Source organism: Histoplasma capsulatum (assembly GCF_000150115.1).
Source record: "Histoplasma capsulatum G186AR genomic scaffold supercont2.4, whole genome shotgun sequence".
In the NCBI taxonomy this organism is placed as follows: Eukaryota; Fungi; Ascomycota; class Eurotiomycetes; order Onygenales; family Ajellomycetaceae; genus Histoplasma; species Histoplasma capsulatum.
The window spans coordinates 1,293,828-1,319,336 of record NW_025544804.1 but is presented as its reverse complement, the minus strand read 5'-3'; the positions used below and the strand labels follow the sequence as shown (position 1 = coordinate 1,319,336).

The following is a 25,509-nucleotide window of genomic DNA, read 5'->3' as shown; positions in this document are numbered from 1 at the left end:
CTTATCCCTGGATTCCCCATCTGGGCCATTGGATATCAACACGTCATCAGACGAGAGTGAGGAATCGGACTCCTCTTTGTCACAGCCAGGCTCCAACCTATCAGATGATGACGATCCCATAGCGTCATCTAAGGAAGATAGGAGGAAAAACAATCTTGCCAACGCCAATACCCGCAACACTAGTGACGACACTTCTGTTAAAAATAGCAACTCAGCCTCGCCAGTCGTGCAGCGGCCACGAATTGCTAAAAGAAAACATTCCGCAAGCGAGCGACAAATCAGAGCCGTCGCGCTTCGAGAAGAATTATCCGGTTCCGGTGGCGCACATGGCTACCGCGATGACACTCCCGGAGTATCATACCTCCACCAACGACGGAAGCGGCCTTGCAAATGGAGGTGGACCCTAGGCCCGGTTGAAAACGGCCACGCGCAGCCAATTGATGATAGGATCCACTGCGGCAGTCCAAACCCTGATGCGTCACTGGCGGTGGCGGCTCCTCACCAGCAGGCAACCGCACCACCGACAGCAATGGACGTTCCTACGTTGAGCTGTCCGGCGCCGAGACATCGGCTGAGCCCGCTGGTAAACACGACTGCTCCACCACGCATGGACATTCCGACACAGCCACAGGAATCCTGTCCTCCCCAGGATTCAATGTGACATTCTGCGCGAAGCCTCCTCCATGCCTCTAGCAGAGTCTACGATCGAGCGTCCCCCGTGCTTGATCGAACGAAGCAAGGAGGAAAAAAATTCCTTATTTCACTTCCCAAATCATAGTATTATTGACTTACTTGCATGCGATATTCTCGCATATCTCACGTACCCATCCACATTATCCATTTGAAATTTCCCATATATACCCGCTATATATCTACATGACTCATTACAAAGGCGCCCTGCATTGCATTTGCATTTGCATTTACATTACCGATGATAGCGTTTTATATACCCACATAATACAAACATTTCCAAGATAGCCAACAGTCATGTTATGAATTTTCCCCGAGGCCCTTTTTGGTGTTGATTTTTATTTTATTTATTATTTAATGAAACATTCGATTTATATGTATTATATATAATTTGGCGGGTGGGTGTGGTCGTCTTGACCGAGTCGAGAAAACGAGCGAGTCGAACGGGCAGAAGGAAACTCAATCCGCATTCTATCAAGGACAAATTGCGGATATCGTCGATTGATGCTGGTCAGGGAACTAAACAAACGGTCGCGAGTCGGGCTGTGGGGGCCCGTGGAAGGGAGGGAGAGAGGGAATGGTGAGGTTTGAAGGGAGGACACACCCTAGTATCCCCATAACATCACCTCATCGCCATTCCGGTCATCTACTTCTTGCAGCGTTGGTTCGAAAATTGAAGAAGTAAGACAAGTCGGTCTGGTTGAAAATAACCCACCCTTGAAACAACCCACCACCTCACTAAGCCAGCCTATCCCATCTCATCTCACCACCTTGGATAATCCCCGATGTTGTATCTTCTGTTATGACGATTCTTTCTCTCCAACACGAGACGCGCGCAATTTCTATAAAAAGAAATCAGTCCAGCACTTTTCCTACGCCGGACTCTGGTGGGGGATCATGTTCCTTTTTGCTATATATATCTAGATCTATATATTTAATTTTAAACCTCTCTTTCCTTCCCCAACTTTCCCAGGCCCCTGGCTTTGCTGGCTTCTCTTAGAGACTCATCTCACTACTTTTTACGTGCCGCTTAACCCTCTTGTCTTCCTTCTTATTCTTTACATTTGGTTTCATTTTATTTTGGATTTCATGGGTTACAAATTTACACGCATCTATAATAGAAACCTTTTTTTTTTTAAGCATTTTTTGATCTAATTTAAATATATGCTTCTCATTGCTTTTCCGGGTTTGTCGCGAGACATGCGCAAGTAGCAAGTAGCAAGTATGTATGTATGTATGTATGTATGTATGTATAAATTTAACGTCCCAGGGGGGACCGGGCAGCGCCCGCGCCCCGGGGGCCTCCCGAAGGGCATGGGGACGTGCTAAGCTGGAGAAATCTCTATATACAGTGAGTAGCAAGTAGCATGACGGAAGAAGGGATTATTGATTAGGTATTGATTAGATATCAGTTAGTTATACTAGTATGTAATAAGCTCCGTGCAGAGAGATATGCCTATATCCAGCTGCCTTGTTTGGGTTTGGGCTAAGGAGACCATGAGCGATTTTGATCTGACTGACTGTCAGTCTATCAGTCTACCAGTCTATCAGTAACTAACTACTGACACCCGGGGGATTAATAATGGATGCATTTGTTCGTTATCGGGGCTTTTATATATATATATATAATTATTATTATTATTAGACGCTAGTTAGCGGCTATGCATACGCTGTACATACATTATGGTGCATGCTCCTACCGACCATGTGGACAGCAACTCAGCTCTAACATCATGATAGCACGCAGTAACTAGCATTCGATAGTTCGAAGGATGATTCGGGAGTTTTTGCGCTCGCTTATAAAATAGAATAAAGAAATTTCCGGGAATGTAGCCGGGATAGATAGGTCGTGGTCGTGGTCGGGGGTTTGGGAGCTTATAAAAGGTACTTGGATGCTGATATATCCGCTCCCCCCCCAGCGCGCTGGGTCCTAACTAGTGGGTTAACTACCGCGTAGTCGGGTACTATTTTTATTCTTTGATAGTCACCTGTTTCTTCGTTTCTTTTTTGTTTCTTTTTCTTTTCTTTTCCTTGCCTTTCCTTGCCTTTCCTTTCCATTTCTTTTTGACGGGAGCGGGCGGGGAGGGGGGGAAAGGGGGACAAACAAAAAGCCAGACAACTCCTTTTGATTTCTTAAATTACCCGCCGCTATGCCAGCTAGCTCGATCATTGAATACAATGGATATATCTCCTCCATTCACCAGTTAGAATTAGGTCGCTAGACTAGACGTGAGTTGCCCTCGGGGAGGAGAGGGGAAAGGCGTGGGGAAAGTTGGAAAGATAGATTAGACCGGGGACTCCCTCCCTAAGCGACTTTTCAAAGCTGATAAATAGAAAAGGGTTCCTCATGATGACGGACATGGGACAAGGATGGATGGTTAGGGATATTGGTTATTTTTACTTCTATTTCTATTTTCCTTGATAGCATCACCTTCTTCATTTGGATTTTTGTGATTTGACCTTTTCTTTTTCTTGTTTTGGATGTTCTTACTTACTTAGCTTGCGTACTTCCATTAACTACGCAGTCGCTTGCCGTTGCTGGAGATGACGCTCATTCATTGGCGGTATCACAGATACTAGTAGTTATCTCTATATACTCTCATCAGTGAAATGGTGCTGATCAAACTGGGCTCAGTTATTTAGTCAAATTGATGTAGAATCGATCAAAAAAGGAATTCGCAACGGAAAAAAAGATTGAAAATAAATTGCCCCCAAATAAATTTTAAAGGAAAAGGCCAACGAGAGAGACCAAGTCCAAAGAAAGAGGAGAGACATTGTCAGAGGCAAACTGCATGTAAACTCCCATTCAGCCGCTGACCTCTGTTTCGATGTCAGGTTCTCTCCCCGATAGCCCACCCGCAAACCTATTCTTAACTTTCTTAATGGCGAATGATGCCTCATCCTTTGCAAACACCGCATTACGTGCTGGCTTCCACTGCATGATTCCCCTCTGCTTGCGGTGCTCTGTTCGTTTATTTGCCTTGTTGCCGATGCGTTGTGCGCGCTCCTGATTCGTCTCCGATGACCGTCGGTTGGTGTCTGTCGTCGTAAACGAATCGGCTTCTTTCGCGTTAGTATCAGTATCGGATTCTGATTCTGATTCTGATTCGGAATGGCAGCGGTACTCACCGTCGTTGTCAGCGGCATTCTCAAGATCGCATGTGTGATGTTCGTTGTCTGCAGAACCTGAATCTCGTCCCAGGTGTGCCGAATGAGAACTCTCTCCGCTCTTCCGTTCCTTACTTTGCAAAGACGACACTGAACACCGCACGTGGTCCTCGACGCCCAGGTCAATGAGGTTACGTCGTTGGTGGTCCGCAATCTCATTCGGGTCGGTGCCAAATGCCTCTCTCCAATCGATTCCGTCCACATCGATCCAGCGTCTCCTCTCCTCAGAACTAGCTCGTCGGAGGATATCCCGCTCCTGAATGAGAGATTTGTCATGCAGCTCTTGGACGAAGTTCGGCAATTCCCTTGAAATGGTTCGATCCCTCACACCTTCTGATATGCATGCTTCCCACGCCTCAAACGTTTCACGGGAGTTATTGTCCTGAACCAAGTGGCGGTGACCCTCGTCGATGCCGGAGGAGAATTTGGCTTTGAACTGAAGGCGTCCTATCATGGTAAGGTCTTCCAAGCCTGGAACTCGTTTCTGCTGCCAGTTTTCTTCGGTGATGTAGTTCTGCGTCAGTCGCGCTTCGTTCCTTGTGTTCCAGATCGGGATGTCGATGTCCGCGTCTTCATTGTCGGTGCATTGATGAAGCCAGAAGACGGCACATCCCGGCTTATCTCCCTTGCGAAGCTTAAAAATGATTGCAGATCTATGTCTGTATTTAACTTGCACGCGGATCCGGTCTTTCAACTCCTTCGAGCTCGTGTCGAAGTACATGCCTTTGCCACCCTCAAGCGTACTGCACACTCCTCGGGGCAGCGAACCAATACTCCCGCTCGTTCGCACCTTAAGCTTGGCATGGTGATGGTAATCCAGCGCAGTTATGCGGTCTGATGTAATCTGGAAAGATCCGACGTTCCAACCAAGAAGAGGCGGCGGGAGCCTTGTTTCGACGCTTCTAAACAAAAGGGAGATTCGAGCACGTCCAAAACCAATGCCCCCATCCAATGGATACCAACGCGTTACCTGGGAACTAGTTTGCAAAATATCGGACAGCTTAAGGGGAACAACCCCCAGAATCGGGTCATGTTCCCGATGTCTCCGGTCCCGGACAGTAACGGTAACGATCGCGGATCTCCAATCGCGCACAAATTTTTCGGTTCCTGCGTTGAATATGGGTTTGCTGCTTACGGCCTTTGCTCGAGTGCGGTAAATCTATGGCGAAAGCGGTTAGAATTAACGAGATCAGTGCATCCAAAAGAGGAAAAGAGAGGGCATACAAGTTCGTCGTTCAAAAGGATAGTGCAGTAGCTAGTCGGAAGGTGCTTTCCTTCTTCATCTGTAATTTCACCATATGGCTTAGCGGGCTCGTACTCGCTATTGCTGTGTCGGCCGTTCACAAAGCTCCCCTTAATGTTTGCCAGCTCCAAATTCACGATTTGGTGAATGATCACACTGCAAATGCCACTTGGCCAAAGTGGATCGGGAGGTGTATGAGCAACAGCATAAGCTTCATCAGTATCCAGAGTTCCCTTCTCATCTTGCAGTGCTGGGTTATCCTTCATTGTCAGCGGCAGATTGGGATCTTTCCCATCTGTCCGAAGAGCAGATCGGAATCGCGGCTTTCCGAAGTACCCAACCTCCCAATAAAGTTCCCCCGGCATCTCAGAACCAACATCCATCCCTTGAAGCTTGGAGGTTAGCTGGTACATTTTTCCAGGATGGCTCAGCATCTTCTGTATGGAAATTTCGACTTTCCCAACGATATCATCCGCAGTATTGCGGTCAGAATCCCACAGTTCAACACTAAGTTGCTCATCGGCCTTTATGAGCTCTGGTGTGACCAGGAGCGCAGCTGATTCTTCCCATACTGGATTGAGATCATCGGTAATGACCCTAGTACAATACATCGGCTTTCCGTATTTCGAAAAGGACAGATTGATATAAGGATCGCTGCCTCCGCCTTCGCTGCCTCGTCTATCCTGTTTGCTAAGCCCTGTGGCTCGGTGTATCCTGATCCACATAATCCCCAGTGCTTGAGTATCCTTTTGGACTGTATCTCCCTGTAGGAGCATGTGCAGATCAATACACATCGACTTTGGCGCGACATACAAACTCGCAGCAGTTTTGATAGCGTAGTTAACAAAATTGGAAATCAGTGGCAAATTGAGGATATTTACTCCTCTTTTGACCATCGGAACGCAGCCCGCCCGGACATGAGGTACTCCCATCAAACTGAACGTCAACGTTTTAGCGAAGGGTGGGTCGGGGGTCATCTGTAGTCGGAGCCTGACAGTGCCAACGAGCTGAATCAATTCGGCGAAAACCGGCAACGGAACACCAAAAAGCCCTTTGATACCAAGGTAAAATACCAGGAGCATATGCATGTTGGCAGCTTTTGAAGAAGAACTTGCACCGCTTGGTTTGGAGTGATAGGCAAACGAGCATTCAAGGTTATAATGGGAGCCTCCTTCCTCATCCGCAGCAGCTTCTTCGGCAGATTTTGTTTCCTTGTTGTATTCATGTTCCGCGTTTTTCAGGTCCATCGCTTGACTATCTGGCAGTGCTCGCAAGCTGAGTATCCGAAATGGATTCGAACCTTGGTCGATCTCAGCCACACGGACATTCTCAATTATTCCGGGTACGGAAACTTGCATAACATCCTCAATGGTATCTGCAACGCTTGCGAACATTTCTGGATTTAGAAGCCCCCAGACTATTGACAGAAACGTATTCATCCATTCGACTGATTCTGGCAGTAAATTAACGGTAGCCTTGGATAGAGTCAGCAATTGGCCAAACGATAATCCGACCAGGAGTACGTACTATTTCACCGCGACGTTGTTCGCTGCTCCATTCCATATCTCGTCCTTTACGGATGAGGTCTTGCATCCACAGCCATACACTGGAGGTAATACATATAGCAATAGGGATGAGCCCTTTGAGAGAGCCACCGATCAATTTCCCCGGAATGACGATACCGCAAAATATACATAGAGAAAGCACCGTCGCACGTCCTTCTAATGCCTTGTACATTGGTTCATAGCTGATAGATGGAGTGGGGTGAAACAAAATGTTAGTTTTCTCTCCATGTATTGGCACATCAGATGTAGTGCCTTCGGCAATGGGATCTGGTGGTGAGACAAGATCTTGAACACGTTTGTACTCTCGCAAATCTTGAGTGGGTTCTGTTTTCATGGGCTACATTGTATCATAAGCATTGAACCGGGCAGCAATAATTTTGGTGCCGGACATACCGTCGGTTTCTCGAGATTTGCATTGGGTACAGAGAGCTTGAAATTCGTTAACTGTGCGCTTGGCTAAATTGCATGGCGGACAAATACCCGGGGCTCTTTAACTGTGCCCATAAACTCATCTCCAACATCGTCGATCTCTACCTCTCTGCCTGTTGTCGGGTCCGTTACTTTGCGCCCACGTTTCCTTGGCTGCAAGGGGACATGGGATGTCACTTCCGTGTCTTCATCCTGTTCGCCCCTTTGAATCTGCCTATTCCGCTCATCTTCTTGTTTGAGCTTGGTTGCTTTATCAATTTGCCTATCCCTTTCTTCCTTTTCTCGGTCCAAGTTACGTAGGAACTTTTGGACTGTGGGAATCGGATTGTTGGCACCCCAGTGCCCACCAGGGTAGCTTTGAGTTTGACTCGTCATGTTGAATGGCAGAGTTCATTGACAAATATAATGAAGAATGGAACGGCAGCATCTGCTGATCTACCAGAGAGAGGAGAAGGGATTACCAGCACTTGCCCTCGCGGGTCGAATAACAGAACTGATATCGTATAACAAGGAGGTTAGTCATATATAAAGACCTTGATGAACATAAAAGATCATGGCGATATTGAATTGGCACTATTACAGCTCTCCCAGTAGGAAAGACGTCATAGTGGCGATTCCGGACGGATAATGTTAGCTTCAAGGTTTCCTACCACCATCTCGAGTTCGGTTTGGTTACGATCTTTTATTGGCTAGGGGGAACTTCACGTTCATTTCTCCCAAAACCAGGACTCCGGGTGATGTTATTCATGAGGATGATGGTTTCCAGCTTAAGTTGGACCCCTGTTAGCCCACGTGACAAACGTTTTGCTTCAATGGAGGCACTTATGGATCCTGGCTTTTGAACGGCTCTCTGGGGACGAGTTTATATCAGTGGATATAAGACTACAAGTTGTGCCATGTATAGGAAATGAGCAACCTCTAGAGAGGCCGAATGTTCCAATTCTTCCATCCTGGTGCGTAATCAGAGCCGGTTCCGGCTAAAAGCCCACACGGGATGCATCTCTCACTTAGTTGGTTGCCATGCGGGACATTACGTGATGATCACGTCATTCGCTGTAGTTATCAAACATTGGGATAACTATTCACAAGAGATTTGTTAGAAATTGGTCATATTGCCCTGAAAATACTGTAATCAATAGAAAGGGGTGCCGGGTCGACCCGCTTTCTTGCTGAGGGGCAATGAGAGGGCAACATGACGTTTCAAAACAAGGAGACCTGGTAAGACATTCCATGCCCTAGCATTTGCAACAGCAGCTGCAATTATACTCCTATGGGTGTAGCACTGAAAGTTGGGAATGATGAAACTGAGCTTGAGGAGCAGAGGGCTTGGTTGCCGTCTAAATTTATCATGTGACATCACTAGCCCAGCCATGCCAAGCCTCAAGCCCGAGCCTCAATGTTGTCCTCGACAGCAAAACGAGAGCCGACTTAAATAATATCCCGCTATATACTCTATTTATCTGACCACAATGTCAGCGGCAGAGGAATCACCAGCCCAGCGAGCGGCTCGCCTTCGCCGTGAGCGCCGCGAAGCTAAGATTAAAGCAGATGGCTCCGCGAGGCTTGACAAGATCACCAGCCTCAGTGGACGGACACCTGCAAGCAGTAAGATATCGCCTTCGTCTGCGACTGTCAGGTTGTGGGTTTATCTTTTTCTAACTATCATTCTATAGCATTGAGAGAGGATTCTCCCCCTTCGCTTTCCGATTCATCTCCAACTCCCGGACACCGCCCACAAACACTATCGAAACCATCATCTCCTTTACCTCCACCGCCCAATGTTGAAGATCAGGCCCCCGAAAATCTCAAAGCGCAGGAAGAGTATCTGCGAGCTTTTTTACGCTCACAACAGCCATTGGACCAACCGGCTCCTGCGCAAGATCCGGCAAACTTACTAGGCAGCTTATTCGGGGGAGGATCAGGCGACAACAACACATTCTCCGGAGATGGACCAGCGTTTAATCTAGCCGATATTGCCTCTGCCTTTGGTGTTCCCCCATCCATATCCACGTTCTTCTTTAATGGGGATTCACAGCCTGCTTCGCCGGGGGAGCAGCGGATTGCGTCTATTTGGAAACTTGTGCATGTGGTGTTCTCTCTAGCAATAGGCATATATTTGCTCAGCCTGTTCCGGTCCTCAGTTTCGACGTACGGAACGAATCCGCCGCCTCCCGCAACTGCGCGAAATCCCTTTATACTTTTTTTGACAGGGGAGGTTGTGCTGAGTGGGACTCGAGCTCTGACTAGTGCTAGAGAAGGCCAACTCAGGAATGCACGAGCTTGGATACAAATACTGGGAAAGCTGGTGCGGGATGGGAGAATTGCAGTATTTGTCCTTGGTGCTGGAATGTGGTTGCTTGGCGAGGAGGAATTTGCAGTTAAGTCATGATATATGATATTTATACGATTGTAATGCGAAATGTCAAAAAAATAATTGTTTACGAAGACCCAAATGCTAGACTCCGTCATACTGAAGCAAGAATATGGATATCAATATTCCAATGCTGCTTAATATTTTTTTATCTAATTTCCAACCAGAGCCATTTTGTTCCAATCACGGGTCTAATTCTAGCACTTCAGTTCAATTTTACCCTTTTTTAAGATCCAGTAAGGGCTAATTCTCGGCAACTTCGGATATGCATCGGCCCGCAGAAAGTATTCCAAGGTCAGACACAGAAACCCCGAAAACCCCTGAACTTTCTCTCTTAGTCGTCTATCATCCCTAGTTCTGGGCCAACTCAGTGCCTGTATCTGTACTAAGTTGTAACAGGAGCAAGAATAACTTTCAGGGGTCTGTTCCCGATCCACATCAGTTTAATGGACTTACTATCCGAAGTCCAATTTGGAATGGTTCAGTAATTATATGCCGAGCTACCCATCCATGTATCATTTACTAAATTGGAATTTAATTAGTTATTACCCGTGTCTTCTAATTTCGAGAACTTTTTTGGACAGTGGATGGATGGCGTTGATGGCACTTTTTGATTCCAAGAGAGTGGCTAAAGGACCCAAGGATCCCAATTCCAATGTGTCCTCTGAAACTACACCATGGTGCTTCCATCGGACAGTTGCCTGGCGGAGATCGGACCAATGAGCTTCTTATACCAACAGGATATGCCAAGGCATGCATGGCATTTACAGCTCTACCTATAAGGCAGTTTATACGCCCTTGATGAATGAGGGTCAGCGAATATCTAGAGCTCGCTGATTCATATAAAAATTACCAGAACGAGACAGAATATCTGATAGGCTACCCTCCCTACTCACCCTCAGTGTAGGACACTCTTTAGAGGCTGCAGGCTCCGATCTGCAAATATACCTTATTATCCCGGAGGCTAGGTCGACTTGACTTGATACATGGTATATCGAAACATCTGTCTTGTGATAGCCCAAAGGCATGTTGTTAAGAGGATGGAAAGGAGATTTGTGCCAACATAAGGCGTTAACAAAGGGAGTTCTTGATATAAGGGCTATATTTTTATTCATGGATATTATTTATTAACATCATCTCCTTGTCCTATGGCCTCCCATTGTAAATCACGATGTTGCGCCTGCTGCCTTGGTGCTGAACGGGTAGCGAGTTTTCCAAAGCCAATTCGAAAACAATGAGGGGTCTTTTTTAAGAGTTGTCAGATGTCAATTTTTGCAAGTTCTTCGTATTGAATTTACAACCCACATTGCTAACGACCGCATGAACTCCCATCCGATCTACCTTGACTAGCTCCTGTCAGAATATGTTCTTCCCTAAATCTTCCGCCACTATGGGCTCTGGACAGTTGTGCACTGGGCACGAATTACAAGAACGCCTTTACATCGGTTGATAAGTAAAGACAGAGTCTACGGTATCAACACGGCCCAACAGATGCCACGATTCGATGATTGTGTGGATCCAAAAAAAACCAGATTGCGGGAAGTGGGATGTGGAGACTCGTTTGCATTCCATGAGAAACGTCATCTTGGCGTACACGGAGCCACGAGAACCTCTTTCTGCCCGCAGCCCAATTGCCAACCACAATACTCCTGTTTCCCAAATAAGACCATGCCAACCCTGAGGCTATATGGAGTCCTTTGGTGACTAAACAAGAAGTCGTACCGGCTTGATTTGGTGTATCAAGTTTCATCCCGCACCGCTTGGGAGTCTTGGCGCGCCTCGTGAAGTGGGTAGCATAAATCCGGCAGCATAGCTTGTCACAGCCAGTGCTCAGAATAGGTCCCCAGCCAAACCAATGCTTGCAAGGAACAGAGGGAAGACATCTATTTCTTGCACCGGGAGATATTTCATACCCAATCCTGCGCCCTTTCAAGTCTGCGACTGAAATCGTCCAGCCGAACGTATTTAATATGTATTCTTATCAAAATTCCACAGACTGTCTCCCAAGAACCACACGCTACTTTGCTAGTTTGGTATCATCCATCCGTCCGCAGAGGGAATATGAACTGGCCAAACCAGACAGCCACTGCACCCGACTGATTGGTCATGATCGAACGCGGGCAGGTCGTATTGACTCCAATTTCATGAAAAAAGTTTGGCGTCTGTTCGATACCTCCAACCGGTGGTATGAGATCGAGCCTAAAAGAGGTCATTCCGGTTTAAGGATGTGAATCCGCTGGGATTTCCTAGGTTGAAATTAAATATCGATAGCCGCGTACATTCCTTCTGCTATCTTCCTTGCATGCGCTATGTTTCGACATACATGACTAGGCCATGAGGATTGGCAATCCCCAACATAATCATGGTGCCTTTTGGTGGCAGAGAAGTAGTGGGCGGTTGCCAATACTTACCTCCTAGTACAGCACCTAGGTCTCCTCCTGCCGCTAAACATACTCCAAGGATAATTCACATGTAAGGTTCATGGGCCTTCCCTTGTCTGGGCACCGGCAAGGCCGCCACCCTTCTCGAGCTGATGCCAAATCGCGCCAAGAATGCTATCGCGGAGGAGAAGCCTTTTGGAATATCGAAGCCAAGAATATCATCCAAGCGGAGTTTTGAATAGCTGTTATTTATTGCGTAACTTTGCCCATTAGTTTTTGGAATGTTGGAGATTACCGATTCGACTTCGAGGATTCTACTGAGTATCCTGCATCAGATATATATAAAAATGTGATGGAGGATGTGGTTCACTAGCTCAATGGATACACGAGTTCGCGGGCATTCACCCATTGCTAAGATTCTCAGCTTCAGGGATAGTCATCTGCGGCTCGCGATTTCATCAAACGACCACCCCACCCCCGCATTCTTTTGGTTCTGATGTGACAGCGTGAGACCAGGGAGGTCCGCTATCAGGCAGTGAGATGGACATGGTTGGACTAGCTCGTGTCGTCAAAGTTTTGCCTTACCCCCGATACAATTCTCACCACCCTAAGCTTCCCAAGACCTTGGCGAAAAATATGATCAGCCCCGCAAGCAACTAGCGCTGCTACTCAGCAACGACTCATATGCTGCCGTCGTATGGCGAGGTCCGGGGCAAGTGGTGCATTCCTTGAGCTCACGAAGCAACACGACCACGGGCTGCACCTGGGGCATATTTACCGTACCGTTTCGACGATTCACAGGTTGGACAAAGAGCTTCTGCGCTACGCGAGTGCGGTTGATCAAACTGGAATCTCATCTCAGCGCCGAGGCTCAGGACTAATCTTGTTCTGCCATTCGCCAAGATCATCGCGCCCTGAGCGCTGATGATGTTTCTCGGGGTGGGGTTTTGAATACGCGGTACCGCATATTTCTCTTGGTCGTTACCGAGCGTTACCGGCATACCCCAGCAAGGAATGATACGCTCGGCAAAACGTGATCTTTTCCAATTTGAAGTTTTATTCCAAATCTGTTTGATAGCGGGGCATTACTTTGGCTTTGGGGAGAGAAATTCTCGTGGGATTGCCTCATCCTTTTTCTTCCCCCCCCCCCCCCCCCCCTCTCCTCACAGTGCCGATGCTGCTGTCCCTCCCTGTCCAACGTACAGCGCACTCCGAAGGACAGGATTGTACAGCAAACCGCAAAAGTACCACTGTACTGCGTATGGGTCTTACGAGAACGTTCAGAGGGGTAATATCTCCCTAATAAGCTTCCCTCATCAGGGGTCCTGAATTTGCTCCCGAGGAGCCGGTAAGGTCTGGGCGAGGCACTTGCGCTTCAGACTACTGAAAAATAACTCGGAGCAGCGGAACAAGGGCCAGAGTCAATGATTATTTATTGATTTGATCGGTCAAGCCTCATTTGATTACACCCTTACGAAGCACAACGCGTATGTCTCTCTCCGCTGCGCTGTAACAATGGTAATTTAAAGATCACGCTGGATTCGTGGAATGTTTGTCACTATTGGAGATATCTTTGGTCCTCTGCTCCATACCCCAGTGTGGATGTGCGTCGGTATCGTTGTGGCCATTGTGGGTGCTGTTGGCGCAAATGGAGTCGGCAATGGCGCCGGCCGTTTCTCGCTTTTTTCATGGAGGAGAGGGTATTCCCAGTGGTGTAAGTTACCGATAGAGCCGGCAATTTTTTTCTGTGGCTTTCCCTTTTGGGAATACGGCAGGCCAGGAATCCCGGGGTAATGTCACGTCATGTATGTAATGTTCCGTACATACACGCTGCCCCGCGCCGACCTGTTGCAAGTTGCCTCCTTTAAATCACCGCCGTCCTCCCTTGTTCCATTCTCCTTTTTCTACGATCTGACCGTTTCCCTTCCGCTTCACTCTCCAAACTCCCACTCTCCACTCTCTTGCGACGAACCTACCTTCGACCCATTTCTTGCATACAAGTTTGCGCAATTTCATACCCCGCATTCCTGAATTCTACCATAGGGTATCCGCCAATATACTTGTATACACCAACTCGGAATTTCGATTGTGTTTGTCAGAGAGATTTGGTGCGATGTCTGACGGTCCAGTCACGCCTCCCAAGGCGCCAGTAGTAAGTGATTCCTCTTGCGTCAATGGCCCGGCCAAATGCTGGTGCTCGGCCAGGGGAAGTTGGGGAAGTCCTAATTGTCCCCTACGCAGGTTGTTGAAGCCCACGAGGTGGACACTTTTCACGTGCCCAAGGCTTTCGTTGAGAAGCATACTACAAGAACCCATATAGCAAACCTGGATGAGTATCAGAAGCTCTATGAAGAATCCATCCGTGATCCCGATACCTTTTGGTCACGGCTGGCCCGTGAACTCATCACATTCGAAAAGGATTTCGACACCACCCGCTACGGGTCTTTTGCTGGAGGAGACGTTGCGTGGTTCCTTGGTGGACGTTTGAACGCATCGTACAACTGCGTCGATCGTCATGCTCTGAAGGATCCAAATAAGGTGGCTGTAATCTACGAGGCTGATGAACCCAATGAAGGCCGCACTATTACATATGGCGAGCTTCTGAAGGAGGTTTCTCGCCTGGCCTGGGTGCTGAAGCAGGCCGGTGTCCGGAAGGGGGATACCGTGGCTATTTACCTGCCAATGATCCCCGAAGCTATAATTGCGTTCCTGGCATGCGTTCGTATTGGTGCAGTCCACTCTGTCGTTTTCGCTGGGTTTTCATCAGATTCCCTCCGCGACCGCGTCTTGGATGCCAAGTCAAGAATCGTCATTACCACGGACGAGGGGAAACGAGGTGGAAAATTAATCGGAACCAAGAAAATTGTTGATGAAGCCCTTAGACAATGCCCTGACGTCACGAATTGCATTGTTTACAAGAGGACAGGCGCTGATGTGCCATGGACAAAGGGCAGAGATTTGTGGTGGCATGAAGAGGTTGAGAAGTATCCCAACTACATTGCTCCTGAGTCAATGGACTCTGAGGATCCTCTCTTCCTACTGTACACATCCGGGTCGACTGGAAAGCCAAAGGGTCTGATGCACACGACAGCCGGTTATTTGGTCGGTGCAGCCGCTACTGGCAAATATGTGTTTGATATTCACGACTCGGACCGCTTCTTCTGTGGCGGTGATGTTGGTTGGATTACCGGACACACCTATGTCGTGTATGCTCCTCTGCTTCTTGGATGTGCAACTGTGGTTTTCGAGAGCACACCGGCCTATCCTAACTTCTCCCGTTACTGGGATGTTATTGATAAACACGAAGTGACCCAGTTCTATGTTGCGCCAACAGCTTTAAGGCTTCTGAAGCGTGCTGGAAATGACTACATCCACCACAAGCTCAAGAGCCTTCGTATTTTGGGATCTGTTGGCGAGCCAATTGCAGCGGAGGTGTGGAAATGGTATTTCGAGATCGTTGGGAAGGAGGAATGCCATCTTGTTGACGTAAGCTTTGACAACCTGCTGTGGAAGAGTATTCCTGGTCTTGATTAGCCAACCTATTCTGACAATATGCAAAACAGACCTACTGGCAAACTGAGACTGGTTCTCACGTTATCACCCCTTTGGGCGGCATTACACCAACAAAGCCCGGCAGTGCTTCGCTTCCCTTCTTCGGCATTGAGCCTGCCATCATTGACCCGGTATCTGGAGAGGAGATCAAAGGCAATGACGTTGAAGGCGTTCTAGCGATTAAACAACCATGGCCAAGCATGGCGCGCACAGTCTGGGGTGCCCACAAGAGATATATGGACACTTATTTCAACATCTACAAAGACTTTTACGTAAGTCATAGAAAAGTGACGACTCTCTGCGGTAATAACAGTCGCTGATGATTCTTTTAGTTTACTGGCGATGGTGCTGGACGTGACCATGACGGATACTACTGGATCCGAGGTCGTGTTGACGACGTTGTCAACGTTTCCGGCCACCGTCTGTCAACTGCAGAAATTGAAGCTGCTCTTATTGAACACTGTAAGCCCCATTTTGGAACTATAGCACGAAGGAATGGTGTTATAGAGCAAGAAACAAGCATACTGACAAAACGATCCCTCCGTAACACAGCTGCTGTGGCTGAAGCCGCTGTCGTTGGTATTGCCGACGAACTCACCGGACAGGCGGTCAATGCGTTTGTCGCCTTGAAGACCACGAGTGACAATATCGAACAACTCCGCAAGGATCTCATCATGCAGGTTCGCAAGTCAATTGGGCCGTTTGCCGCTCCCAAGGCTGTATTCATCGTCGATGACCTGCCCAAGACTCGCAGTGGTAAAATCATGCGAAGAATCTTGAGAAAGATTCTTAGCGGCGAGGAGGATAGCTTGGGTGATATCTCGACTGTAAGTCCGGTTTTCCCGCTCTCTGGTTGTTATTTTATTTTATTTTTTTGTCATCGTGTGACGGATAGAGGTTCTAATCGATGATTGCGGTACATTAAATAGCTCTCTGATCCGAGTGTTGTTGCGAAAATCATCGAAGTTTACCACGCTTCAAAGAAGTAGGATATGTTTTATCTCCGAAATAAAATCGAAAGATAACACTTGACACGCCATAAACGATCTGTATGATGGGGAACCAGGTATTGGGGGGGATATTTCATTTTTTAGGATGAAATTTACTTCAAAGAGAGGAACAAAAATGCCTCAAAAACAAAAACAACTAAAAAAAGGGCATTTTAAGTATTATATACCTTCTTTCCCCGTTTTTGTTGTGCCATAAATTTCCTCGCTATTGTTGCTTTTTGTATTGCCTTTTCGTGCGAACAGCCTAAATTGTGTCCCGCCACCAATTCCCTTCCCCTCTTTCTTTTACATTGTTATGATTTTTTAGTATTATTAGATATGTATGGCTATGTAGTTAGTAAACCACGGGTATGATTTTCAACTCAATAACGGGTCGATGTCGCTTGGACTGTTACAAGAATTTTGTCTTTCCCCTTTAGCCGCGTGATCCCATGTTTTATTATTCATTATTGCTCACCAATAGATTGATAGAAAAATATGCTGGCGCTCAAGCGTTATCGGCGAGTGATTGGAGAAACTTGTCCAAGCATTGTCTCCTTGCCACCTCATCATCGTCTAGGCCTCCAAGGCAGAGATGGGTGAATGTTGCCTGGCGGAGACAGACAGAGACGAAGAGCCTCCTTTACCTGGGTGGGCATAGCAGCGTCACCTGACCTCGGTCCCTCCTTTCCCCAAACAGCCAGCTAAGCGAGCGTTCTTGGCTATCGCTGCAAACTTCGCGGTGTTTGACTTCACCCAACGCCTTCCTATCCTCAACCTCAGCTTCACTTCCACCTCCACCTCCACCTTCACCTTCAGCTTCCCCTTCACCCTTCACCAACCCCTCCAGCCTCCGCCGTTTTTCTTCCCCAGTTGTGGCAGGCTCAGATTCCCCCTTAACTTCGACCTTCATTATCTTTTTGAACCGCAGTTCCTACTTGATTTTCATTTCCTTTTCATCACCTTGTTCATCTTTGTTAGCTAGTCTCCTTAAAACATTTGAATTTTTAACCCTTACTCTTCGCATCTAAGCTTCGTCGTCTTTGTTTTTCTGAAAGTCACGAACTGCAATTTCACTTTCGGGACCACCACTAACGACCATTAATATCTCTACTGTCGCTTATCGGTTTCAACCCGTTTCAACCTTTTATGGATCGCGCTTGTTGACGTGTCAGAAAAACTGTTGTTTTTTGTATCTTCCTTGAAAGGAAGATTCCGCAGTTAGTGGCAGACGCCTACAGTCGCTGTCTCATCATGGCTTTCAACACAGGCTCCTCCTTCGGGGGGTTTGGCACGGGGAATCAACAGCAGGGAACTGGATTCGGATCCGGAACAGGATTCGGAAGCCCTTCAACCGGAACTGGTAGGTTCATCCCTTTCATTCTCTCTCCATTTTGTTTGCGCTGTTTCACCTCCACCTCCCCTTGCCTTTGCGATGCGTGATTTTGGATACGGAACCTCTCCCCACGGCAAACTTTTGTCGTGAACTTCTCCGGGTCTCCTTAATCTCCATCTCCTCTACAGCGATGAACCCCCGGACGCCAGTGGAAAGCCATGGAAAGGAAGAGGGCACGAAATGAAAAAGAAGAAATAAAATTAAAAGGCCAGATGTCCGTCTGACGCGATTTTACCAATCGTCTAGGCTTCGGAACAACTTCGTCTCCATTCGGCGGCACAGGAAGTACAGGCAGCGCCTTTGGAAGCACTTCTGGTGGCTTCGGTTCAGGAGGAGGTACGTCGCTACCGGTCAACTCGATACTCGATGTAGAGTTTTGATGTTTCTTGAGCTCTGTCGTTTGCATAGCCTGCGTTCTTGGGCTTTTTGTTTTCGCGTCCATGCCAAGAATTAGCGTGCCAAAAAATATATATTATTTCGCATTGTCCATTTTGTTACCTGTGTGGATGACTATCCTTGGGGCCCATCCGGGATTTACCAATGTTTCATTCTTTGAAATATCCGGCACCATATCGGCTTGGACTCATTCTTTCTTTTTGAGGATGAGGCCCATGCCCATTTGAAACTGCTGTTCCCGAGGATAACCGTTTATTCCTCTACATAAATAACATATTGATATATATTTTGGGCTTGGAGTTTTATATGCTTGATATTTCTATTCCAATATAAAAGCTGAGCTAACCTTCGCTACTTTTTTTCCGTCAGGATTCGGTTCCACCACTACGCAGTCAAATCCTATATTCGGATCGCAAAATAAAGGATTTGGTGCAGGCTCAACATCCACTGGTGGCAATATCTTTGGGTCGACCAGCACACCCAGTATGACGTTCGGCACTCCAGGCTTTGGAGGTGGAGGAACAGGGTTTGGCGGCACTGGCACTGGCACCACCGGGACCGGTGTGTTTGGCAGTACTCAACAACAGCCACAGCAAACTGGTTTTGGAAGCGCTGGTCAAGGAAGTTCTATGTTTGGTGGAGCTTCAAACGGGGGAACTGCATTTGGGGCAGCATCTGGCTCTGGGTTTGGCGCCAGCGGTACCGCCCTGGGTGGAGCTGTTCCTCCCGCGGAGGGCACGGCAAATCCTCCATTCAGCGCGTACACAGAAAAGGACCAGGGCTCCAGCGTAACAAATCATTACCAAACCATAAGCGCGATGGCGCCGTATTCTAAGTACTCCTTTGAGGTCTGTTCCTTTTTCCGTTTCGTGCTTGCTACTTCCAGTTGCTAACCAGGAAATAGGAACTTCGAGTTGCCGATTACCAACACGGGCGAAAATATGGAACTACCACCGGCCAGACGGGATTTGGATCCGCTGCATTTGGGGCGTTCGGACAACAGCAGCCAAGTACCGGGGGTTTTGGTGTCTCCACAACAACTACCCCTTTTGGAGCAGCCACAAGTGCTCCCACTGGATTCGGACAGACCCAAACAACTGGTTTTGGCACCGGTACATCCAATGTATTCGGTGCTTCCAAACCAGCCGCTTCTATATTCGGCTCCACCACCGCATCGCAGCCTAGCAGCGGATTTGGAACCACAGCAACAACCGGAGGTTTTGGCTCAAACAATCTGAGTGGTATGACCCTTTTCGGAAGTGGCAACCAACAAAATAGACCCGCCTTCGGCAGCACAGGAGGTGCATTTGGCGGATTTGGACAACAAGGTACAACGACTACTACCTCTTCACCATTTGGCGGTACAACAACCACCGCCCCGGCCTTTGGACAGCAACAAGGTCAACAGCAGGCGACCGGCACCGGCTTCGGATTCGGACAAACTCAAGCTCAAGCTACAAGTAAACCGTTGTTCGGAGGGTTTGGAGGTACTACCACCCAACAACAACCAAACACGAATCCGTTTGGCGGTGGAGCTACTGGCACTTCCAACCTATTCGGTGGCCAGAATGCGCAACAACAACAACCTCAACAAGGCACATCCCTTTTCGGAAATACGTCCAACCAACAAACTGGCACGACAACTCTTTTTGGAGGCGGTAATCAACAGCAACAACAAGAACAGAAGCCAAGCGTTTTTGGTAATTTAGGCACTGGACAGACTACCACTGGAACCACCGGTTTTACAGACTTCGGAACCCAAAACGCACAACAGCAGGCTGGCACAAGTCTATTTGGAAACCAAGGCCAACAACAACAGAAACCAGGCTTCTTCGGAAGCTCTACACAACAGAATGCTTTTGGACAAACCAGCACTGCTGCGGGTGGCGGCACCAGCTTGTTTAACTTGGGAGGTGCGAACCAGCCTCAGCAGCAGCAGCAACAACAACCTGCTGGAGGATTCGGAAGCAGTTTGCTAAACCAGTCGCAACAACCTCAACAACAACAGACTACGGGCTTGCAGGCTTCACTTCTTGACGGAAATCCATACGGTAGTCAGTCAATATTTTCTGGTCTGCCACCGCCAAATGCCCCATCTCCAGGCCCATTGGCTACTCCGTTGTCTGCTGCCATCCGTCAAAAGCAACGAACGCCTTTGCCAGTTTACAAAATTTCACCTAGCGCCGCTAATCGTCTCATCACCCCCCCAACCCGTCAAGGTTATGGGTTTTCTTACTCCACCTACGGCACGCCATCTAGCAGTTCTAGCACTCCTAGCGCTTTGAGCAGCAGCCTCCTTGGTGGAAGTTTGCGTGGCGGTAGCCTTGGACGTAGCTTCAACAAAAGCATGTCAACTAGTAATCTTCGCAGGACCTTTGATGGTGATGCAGATAGCATACTGTCTCCCGGTGCATTTTCTGCTGGCACCTCGCGATACTCGAATTCAAATCTCAAACGGCTTACGATTGATCGTAGTCTTCGAACTGACTTATTCTCACGTTCCACCCACTCGTCTTCTCTTGCGAACGGCGATGATCAAGGATCAAGCAAGCTCAAGAAGAAAGTTAGCTTTGATTCTCAAACTACTGGTGGGGATTCAGGGACTGAGACTGATGGTGCTGTTGTCCGTGTTGAGACCGAGAGCCCTGAGCCAACTGCAGAAGAATTAGGCTTTTTGCGTTCGTCTCGAAAGCAATCAGCTGAAGTGAATGGGACAAACGGGCTTGGCAAGGAAGTGAATGGCGTTAACGGAGTGGCCAGTAATGTACCTGAAATGGAGCAGGTTCGAGGCAATGAGCTTGCTGTTGTCCCCGAGGGCCATGAGCAGGATGGCGGAGCTGTGTTCCCCCCTGGTAAAATTCTTGTCAAGGTTCCCGAAGGAGATCCTAAGCCCGGGGAATACTGGATGAAGCCTACTCGTTCTGAACTCAGCAAATTACCCCGTCAGCAGCAGAAACACTTTGTTGGCTTCACTGTCGGTCGTGTTGGTTGTGGCTCTGTCACTTTTGACGACCCTGTGGATCTTACCACTGTTGATCTTGACTCGCTGTTTGATAAGTTTATCAAAATTGGCACCCGGTCGATTACGGTCTACCCTGATGATGTTACCAAGCCACCTCGAGGCAAAGGCCTAAATGTACCTTCCACCCTACGAATTGAAAATTCCTGGCCTAGAGGTAGGGATAAGAAAGCTCCGTCTCCCATGACGAGTGGACCAGCCTTCGACAGACACGTTGAACGGTTAAGAAGAGTTACCAATACGGAATTTATCGACTACGAGAAGCTCACTGGGACTTGGGTGTTTAAAGTGCCCCACTTCACGACTTATGGCCTTGATTATGAAGACGATGATGATGAAGGTGAGAACTTTGATCAAAGCACTTTGAGTGCACCTCCTCCTGACACTCCTACTCCAAAGGCCCAAACCCAAACCCCCACACAGTCGTCCTTCGCGAATTCTGAGTTGAATTCTACGGTCTCTTTCGATGAGTCTTTCATGGGTGACTCCACAGTAGGAATGGAGGATGACACGTTTGAGTTTAAGAAGCGGAAGCTTGTTCCGGGAGCATTTTTGGGCCAGGGTGGGAACGATGGAGAAATTGAGGACCAGACGATGGAGACGGATGAAGAGGAACAAGAACAAGGATCCTTTTTAAGTGACGACCAATCCCTCGACTCCCATCCTGAAACCCGTTCCGAAACCGATAGTCTCGAGCAAACCGATAGCCAAGACGTCACGGAATCGGAAGGCGAATCAGAAAAAGACAAGGAAATGGAAGTGACGATGGTTGGCTCCTTTCCTGCTCCTGATAACTCAATTGAGCAGACTATTCGCAGCAGTCCCTTGAAGCCTACTGCTATTTTCCAGCGGCCGGACCAGCAGCACGGAACTCCCTCTCAGACACACCTTAACCTGCACGGAAACTGGGCAGAACAGTTGCAGCGAACCATTAGCCCTAGAAAGCAAAATCGGCAGGCACTTCGTGAGATTCAAGGAAACGTGTTTGCAGACATAAATAATGAACAAAGCGATGGTACCCCGAGTAAATCTGCTGAACCCGCTCAGGAACCTGTTGGCTTCGCGACGAGCATAGATCTTATGAATTCGCTATTTCCACAGGCAGAGAGTGGTGGTAGACAAGGAAAATCGCATGGCAAAGCTGCAAAGGCTCAGGGTTTCCAGGTTTGAACTCCCTTCTGTTCCGATGTTTTTTTTTTTTTTTTGTTTTTTTTTCAATGCGTTCTGATCTTACGATTTTTCCTCCTGCTTTCTTGCTTTTGGTTTCATTCTCCCTTTGACTTAGCGACCAAATTTGTATTTATATATATCTCTCCCTTGATTTTGGATAAAGTCTTTTGTCTTGTTCTTCCTCATACCTAGGTAGCAATCGAATTGAAAAAATTGATATGCTGAATCTTCTTGTTTCTAGTGGCCTTATCGAAAACAATCCAAAACTGTTGGCGGAAACACGAAGGATATGTCTGAAGACGATATTTTGTTTCATAATTCGTTCAAGCCCAAATTTGGCTGTACGGACAACCTCATTTGCCCGAGAATTCCTGGCTCTATCAATCGATCTGAGGCGCCGTGGAACCAGGCAGGCGCACTTTCTTCTGAAGGAAGAACCATTGTTCTCCATAAATATGACCAACCAGCTCTAGTAAGCGATGGCACACCGACTGTGTTTGGTGATATACCCCTGCTGATGTGTAATGCTTTTAGCCCCCAAATACGTTAAACGAAGAGAGAACACGAACCAACATCCGCGTTATTGATAACGTACCATTTGCCCGATTGTCTAAGGTTAATTTTTCGGTGTTGGCCGATACCGTCGGCGATAACTCTCGGGCAGCCGATTTGGAGAGACAGGTTTGGCAATTGGCCAATATTCTTTTCAACGACGATATTGAGGACGACATATCGGCGGGGGTTCCCCAAAATCTGCGCCATAAATATGTCCATCGTATCAAAAAGGATAGACTTAGTCGGCTCTGGCAATCCATTATACGTGATCGACATTCCAAAGAAGTTTCCGACATCCAGTCTCCTGAGGAGCGTGCAATCGCTTTTCTCTCCTCCCATCGCATTGACGAAGCTTGCAAAGCCCTCGTGGAAAGTAGAAATTTTCATTTAGGGACCCTGGTGCCACAAATTGGTCGCAATAACACAGTGCGCAACGCTATGCGAGAGCAAATCGAATCGTGGCGTAAACATAATGTTTATTCTGAAATGACTGAGCCTATTCGAGCTCTTTACGAGTTGCTTGCTGGAAATTGTTTGCGGAGTGATGGAAAGCCTGGTGGCGTCCTTGAAGATAGAGCGTCCACTTTTTATTTATCTGAGCGCTTCGAGCTTGACTGGATCCAGGCATTTGCGCTTCGACTCTGGTATGGTATTGACGAAGAGGACTCCATCGAGAAGGCAGTGGAACTCTTCCACCACGATATTACCCATGGAAATGAGCCAGCTTACCCTTTTTCGGAAGAATCCCGAGATTGTAATCGTGATGACCCTCTGGAATCTCCACTTTGGGTTATGCTGAAATCATTCACAACGGCGATGGGCCGACAGGAAAACTGCAAAATTCCACCAATCCCACTGCCTGAAGCAATTTTGCCGGACGCTGTTTCTGGAAACCCCCTGCACAATCGATTCTCATTTCAGTTATTCCACCATTTACAAACGTTGATGGGACATCTCGATGCGGCAGTTATCAATGAAGCCCGAGCTGATCAGCTAACATGGGATTATGCCTGGGAACTCGCAGCGCTCGAGCAATTCCCATCAGCCATATTCGTCCTAGAACACCTCTTAAACTCCTCTCAGCGAGAACGTAGTATTAAAGAGCTTCTTTCCCGCTTCGCCGCATGGCTTCCTGCCCGCACTTTCAACGATGGAACCCCAAATCCCCTGTGGGGCTATATCGTGGATGACCTCCAAGTACCCAGCAGCTGGATCTGGGCGGCAAAAGCGCTGTACGCACGTGCCCAATGCGACCCGTCGAACGAGGTGCAGTTCCTCATCAATGCGAAACACTGGAACGAAGCGCATGAGACATTCCGAAGACTCGTCGGGCCCAGGACGGTTATCGAACGCGACTATGTGACTCTTGAGACGTTGATTTCTGGATTTGGCGAGTCTCCTGAGCGCAAAGTGCGTGGCTGGGACGCTGGTGGAGCTATCTATGATGACTTCCTGCATCTGATTACGGCCAAGGGTCCACGGCGCGAGTCGGCGCGGTTAAAGAGGTTGGTTTCTGCTTTGGCGACTTTGGGCCAGAGAATGGATAGTGAGAAAGATAAGGGTAGGGATGGCGATAAGGAGGATCCGTCGTCGGTTTCTGCTAGTTTGGAGGAAACGGTCGCGTTTAGGGAAATTAGTCATGTTGTTGCTGGGTGGTGTGCGAAGGATACTAGAAGTGTGAGTTTTCTTTATTTAGTCTCCGTTTTATTTTTACGACAACGTGGGTGAGGGCTAGGAGAATGGTATACTAACTAGATATTTCCTTTGTTTAATTTAGACTATCGAGCCCGCAGCTATTCTTAATTTGTTGCTGACGCAGGATACTCGACTCTTGCACACGGCCGAAATGAGCAGGCGGTACTACAATATTATCATGGCCACAGCCCATTAAGTGGTCTCTCTATTGCTGATAGGAGATGACAGCGAATGTTGATGAGAACGGACTAACGGGAGACAAAAGTTGACGAGGAACAACGATATCAGCAAACGGCTCTGGAAGCCTAAAGAGAATAATAAAACGCCTTATGCCCTGGCGTACTTCCATGAGTGATTGCCATTGGTATGAATGGAAATAGAGTGCGCGAGTGTTTGGGTCTTGTTGGTGAGCAAGGATATTTTGATGGACTGATGGATATTTCTATTTTGTTTTTCCTTTCTCTTGTGTATTATTCTACGGAAGAGTGTATGCTTGTTGGTGATGTTTTACATGGTTTTTTTGATTGTATTAGCTAAATAGTTCTATAATTAGTTTTGTTTAAAGACCTTTAGAAATGATTGGTTTATTATAAAAGGAACGAAAAATAAAAAGTGAGTTTCATATTCTTTTTCGTGGTCTTGAACTCCGCTTGGATATATCCATGCCTCCTTATTTTATTACTGTGTCCCACCACCCTGAAGTCTCAGTCACAACATCCATCCTTTATGAGCTCCGTCCATGTATGTAACTAACTAACTAGTGTACAAGTTTTACTCAGCAGTGACAATAGTTATAATCATGCTACCTAGGAGTAGTTTTCCCATTCAACCCCCCTTTAAAATTTGGTAGGCTGATATCAACCTCTATTTCCCAGGCCGATAGACCGAAG

The 25,509-nt window shown here is 47.6% G+C and overlaps 4 protein-coding genes across 4 annotated transcripts; 3 read left to right on the top strand and 1 right to left on the bottom strand.

Annotated features, from left to right (window-relative positions):
* Positions 1-3,496: 3,496 nt before the first annotated feature.
* Positions 3,497-7,470, bottom strand: HCBG_03504 (C2 domain-containing protein; the record flags this gene model as incomplete). Its single annotated transcript, XM_045430553.1, has 4 exons — positions 3,497-5,017; positions 5,083-6,576; positions 6,629-7,003; positions 7,147-7,470. 4 exons carry the CDS (start codon positions 7,468-7,470, stop codon positions 3,497-3,499), a joined length of 3,714 nt encoding a protein of 1,237 aa, XP_045288696.1.
* A 1,094-nt stretch (positions 7,471-8,564) lies between these two features.
* Positions 8,565-9,630, top strand: HCBG_03503 (uncharacterized protein; the record flags this gene model as incomplete). Its single annotated transcript, XM_045430552.1, has 2 exons — positions 8,565-8,700; positions 8,769-9,630. The coding sequence occupies 2 exons, from the start codon at positions 8,565-8,567 to the stop codon at positions 9,482-9,484; spliced, it is 852 nt and encodes a 283-aa protein (XP_045288695.1).
* Positions 9,631-13,960: 4,330 nt separating this feature from the next.
* On the top strand, positions 13,961-16,775 carry HCBG_03502 (acetyl-coenzyme A synthetase; the record flags this gene model as incomplete). The annotated part of the gene is made up of 6 exons (XM_045430551.1): positions 13,961-13,999; positions 14,089-15,333; positions 15,411-15,671; positions 15,732-15,861; positions 15,952-16,226; positions 16,329-16,775. The coding sequence occupies 6 exons, from the start codon at positions 13,961-13,963 to the stop codon at positions 16,386-16,388; spliced, it is 2,010 nt and encodes a 669-aa protein (XP_045288694.1).
* An 867-nt stretch (positions 16,776-17,642) lies between these two features.
* Positions 17,643-25,233, top strand: HCBG_03501 (uncharacterized protein; the record flags this gene model as incomplete). Its single annotated transcript, XM_045430550.1, has 7 exons — positions 17,643-17,751; positions 18,031-18,120; positions 18,550-19,028; positions 19,085-22,363; positions 22,611-22,841; positions 22,904-24,601; positions 24,702-25,233. The coding sequence occupies 7 exons, from the start codon at positions 17,643-17,645 to the stop codon at positions 24,813-24,815; spliced, it is 6,000 nt and encodes a 1,999-aa protein (XP_045288693.1).
* Between the last annotated feature and the right edge of the window lie 276 nt (positions 25,234-25,509).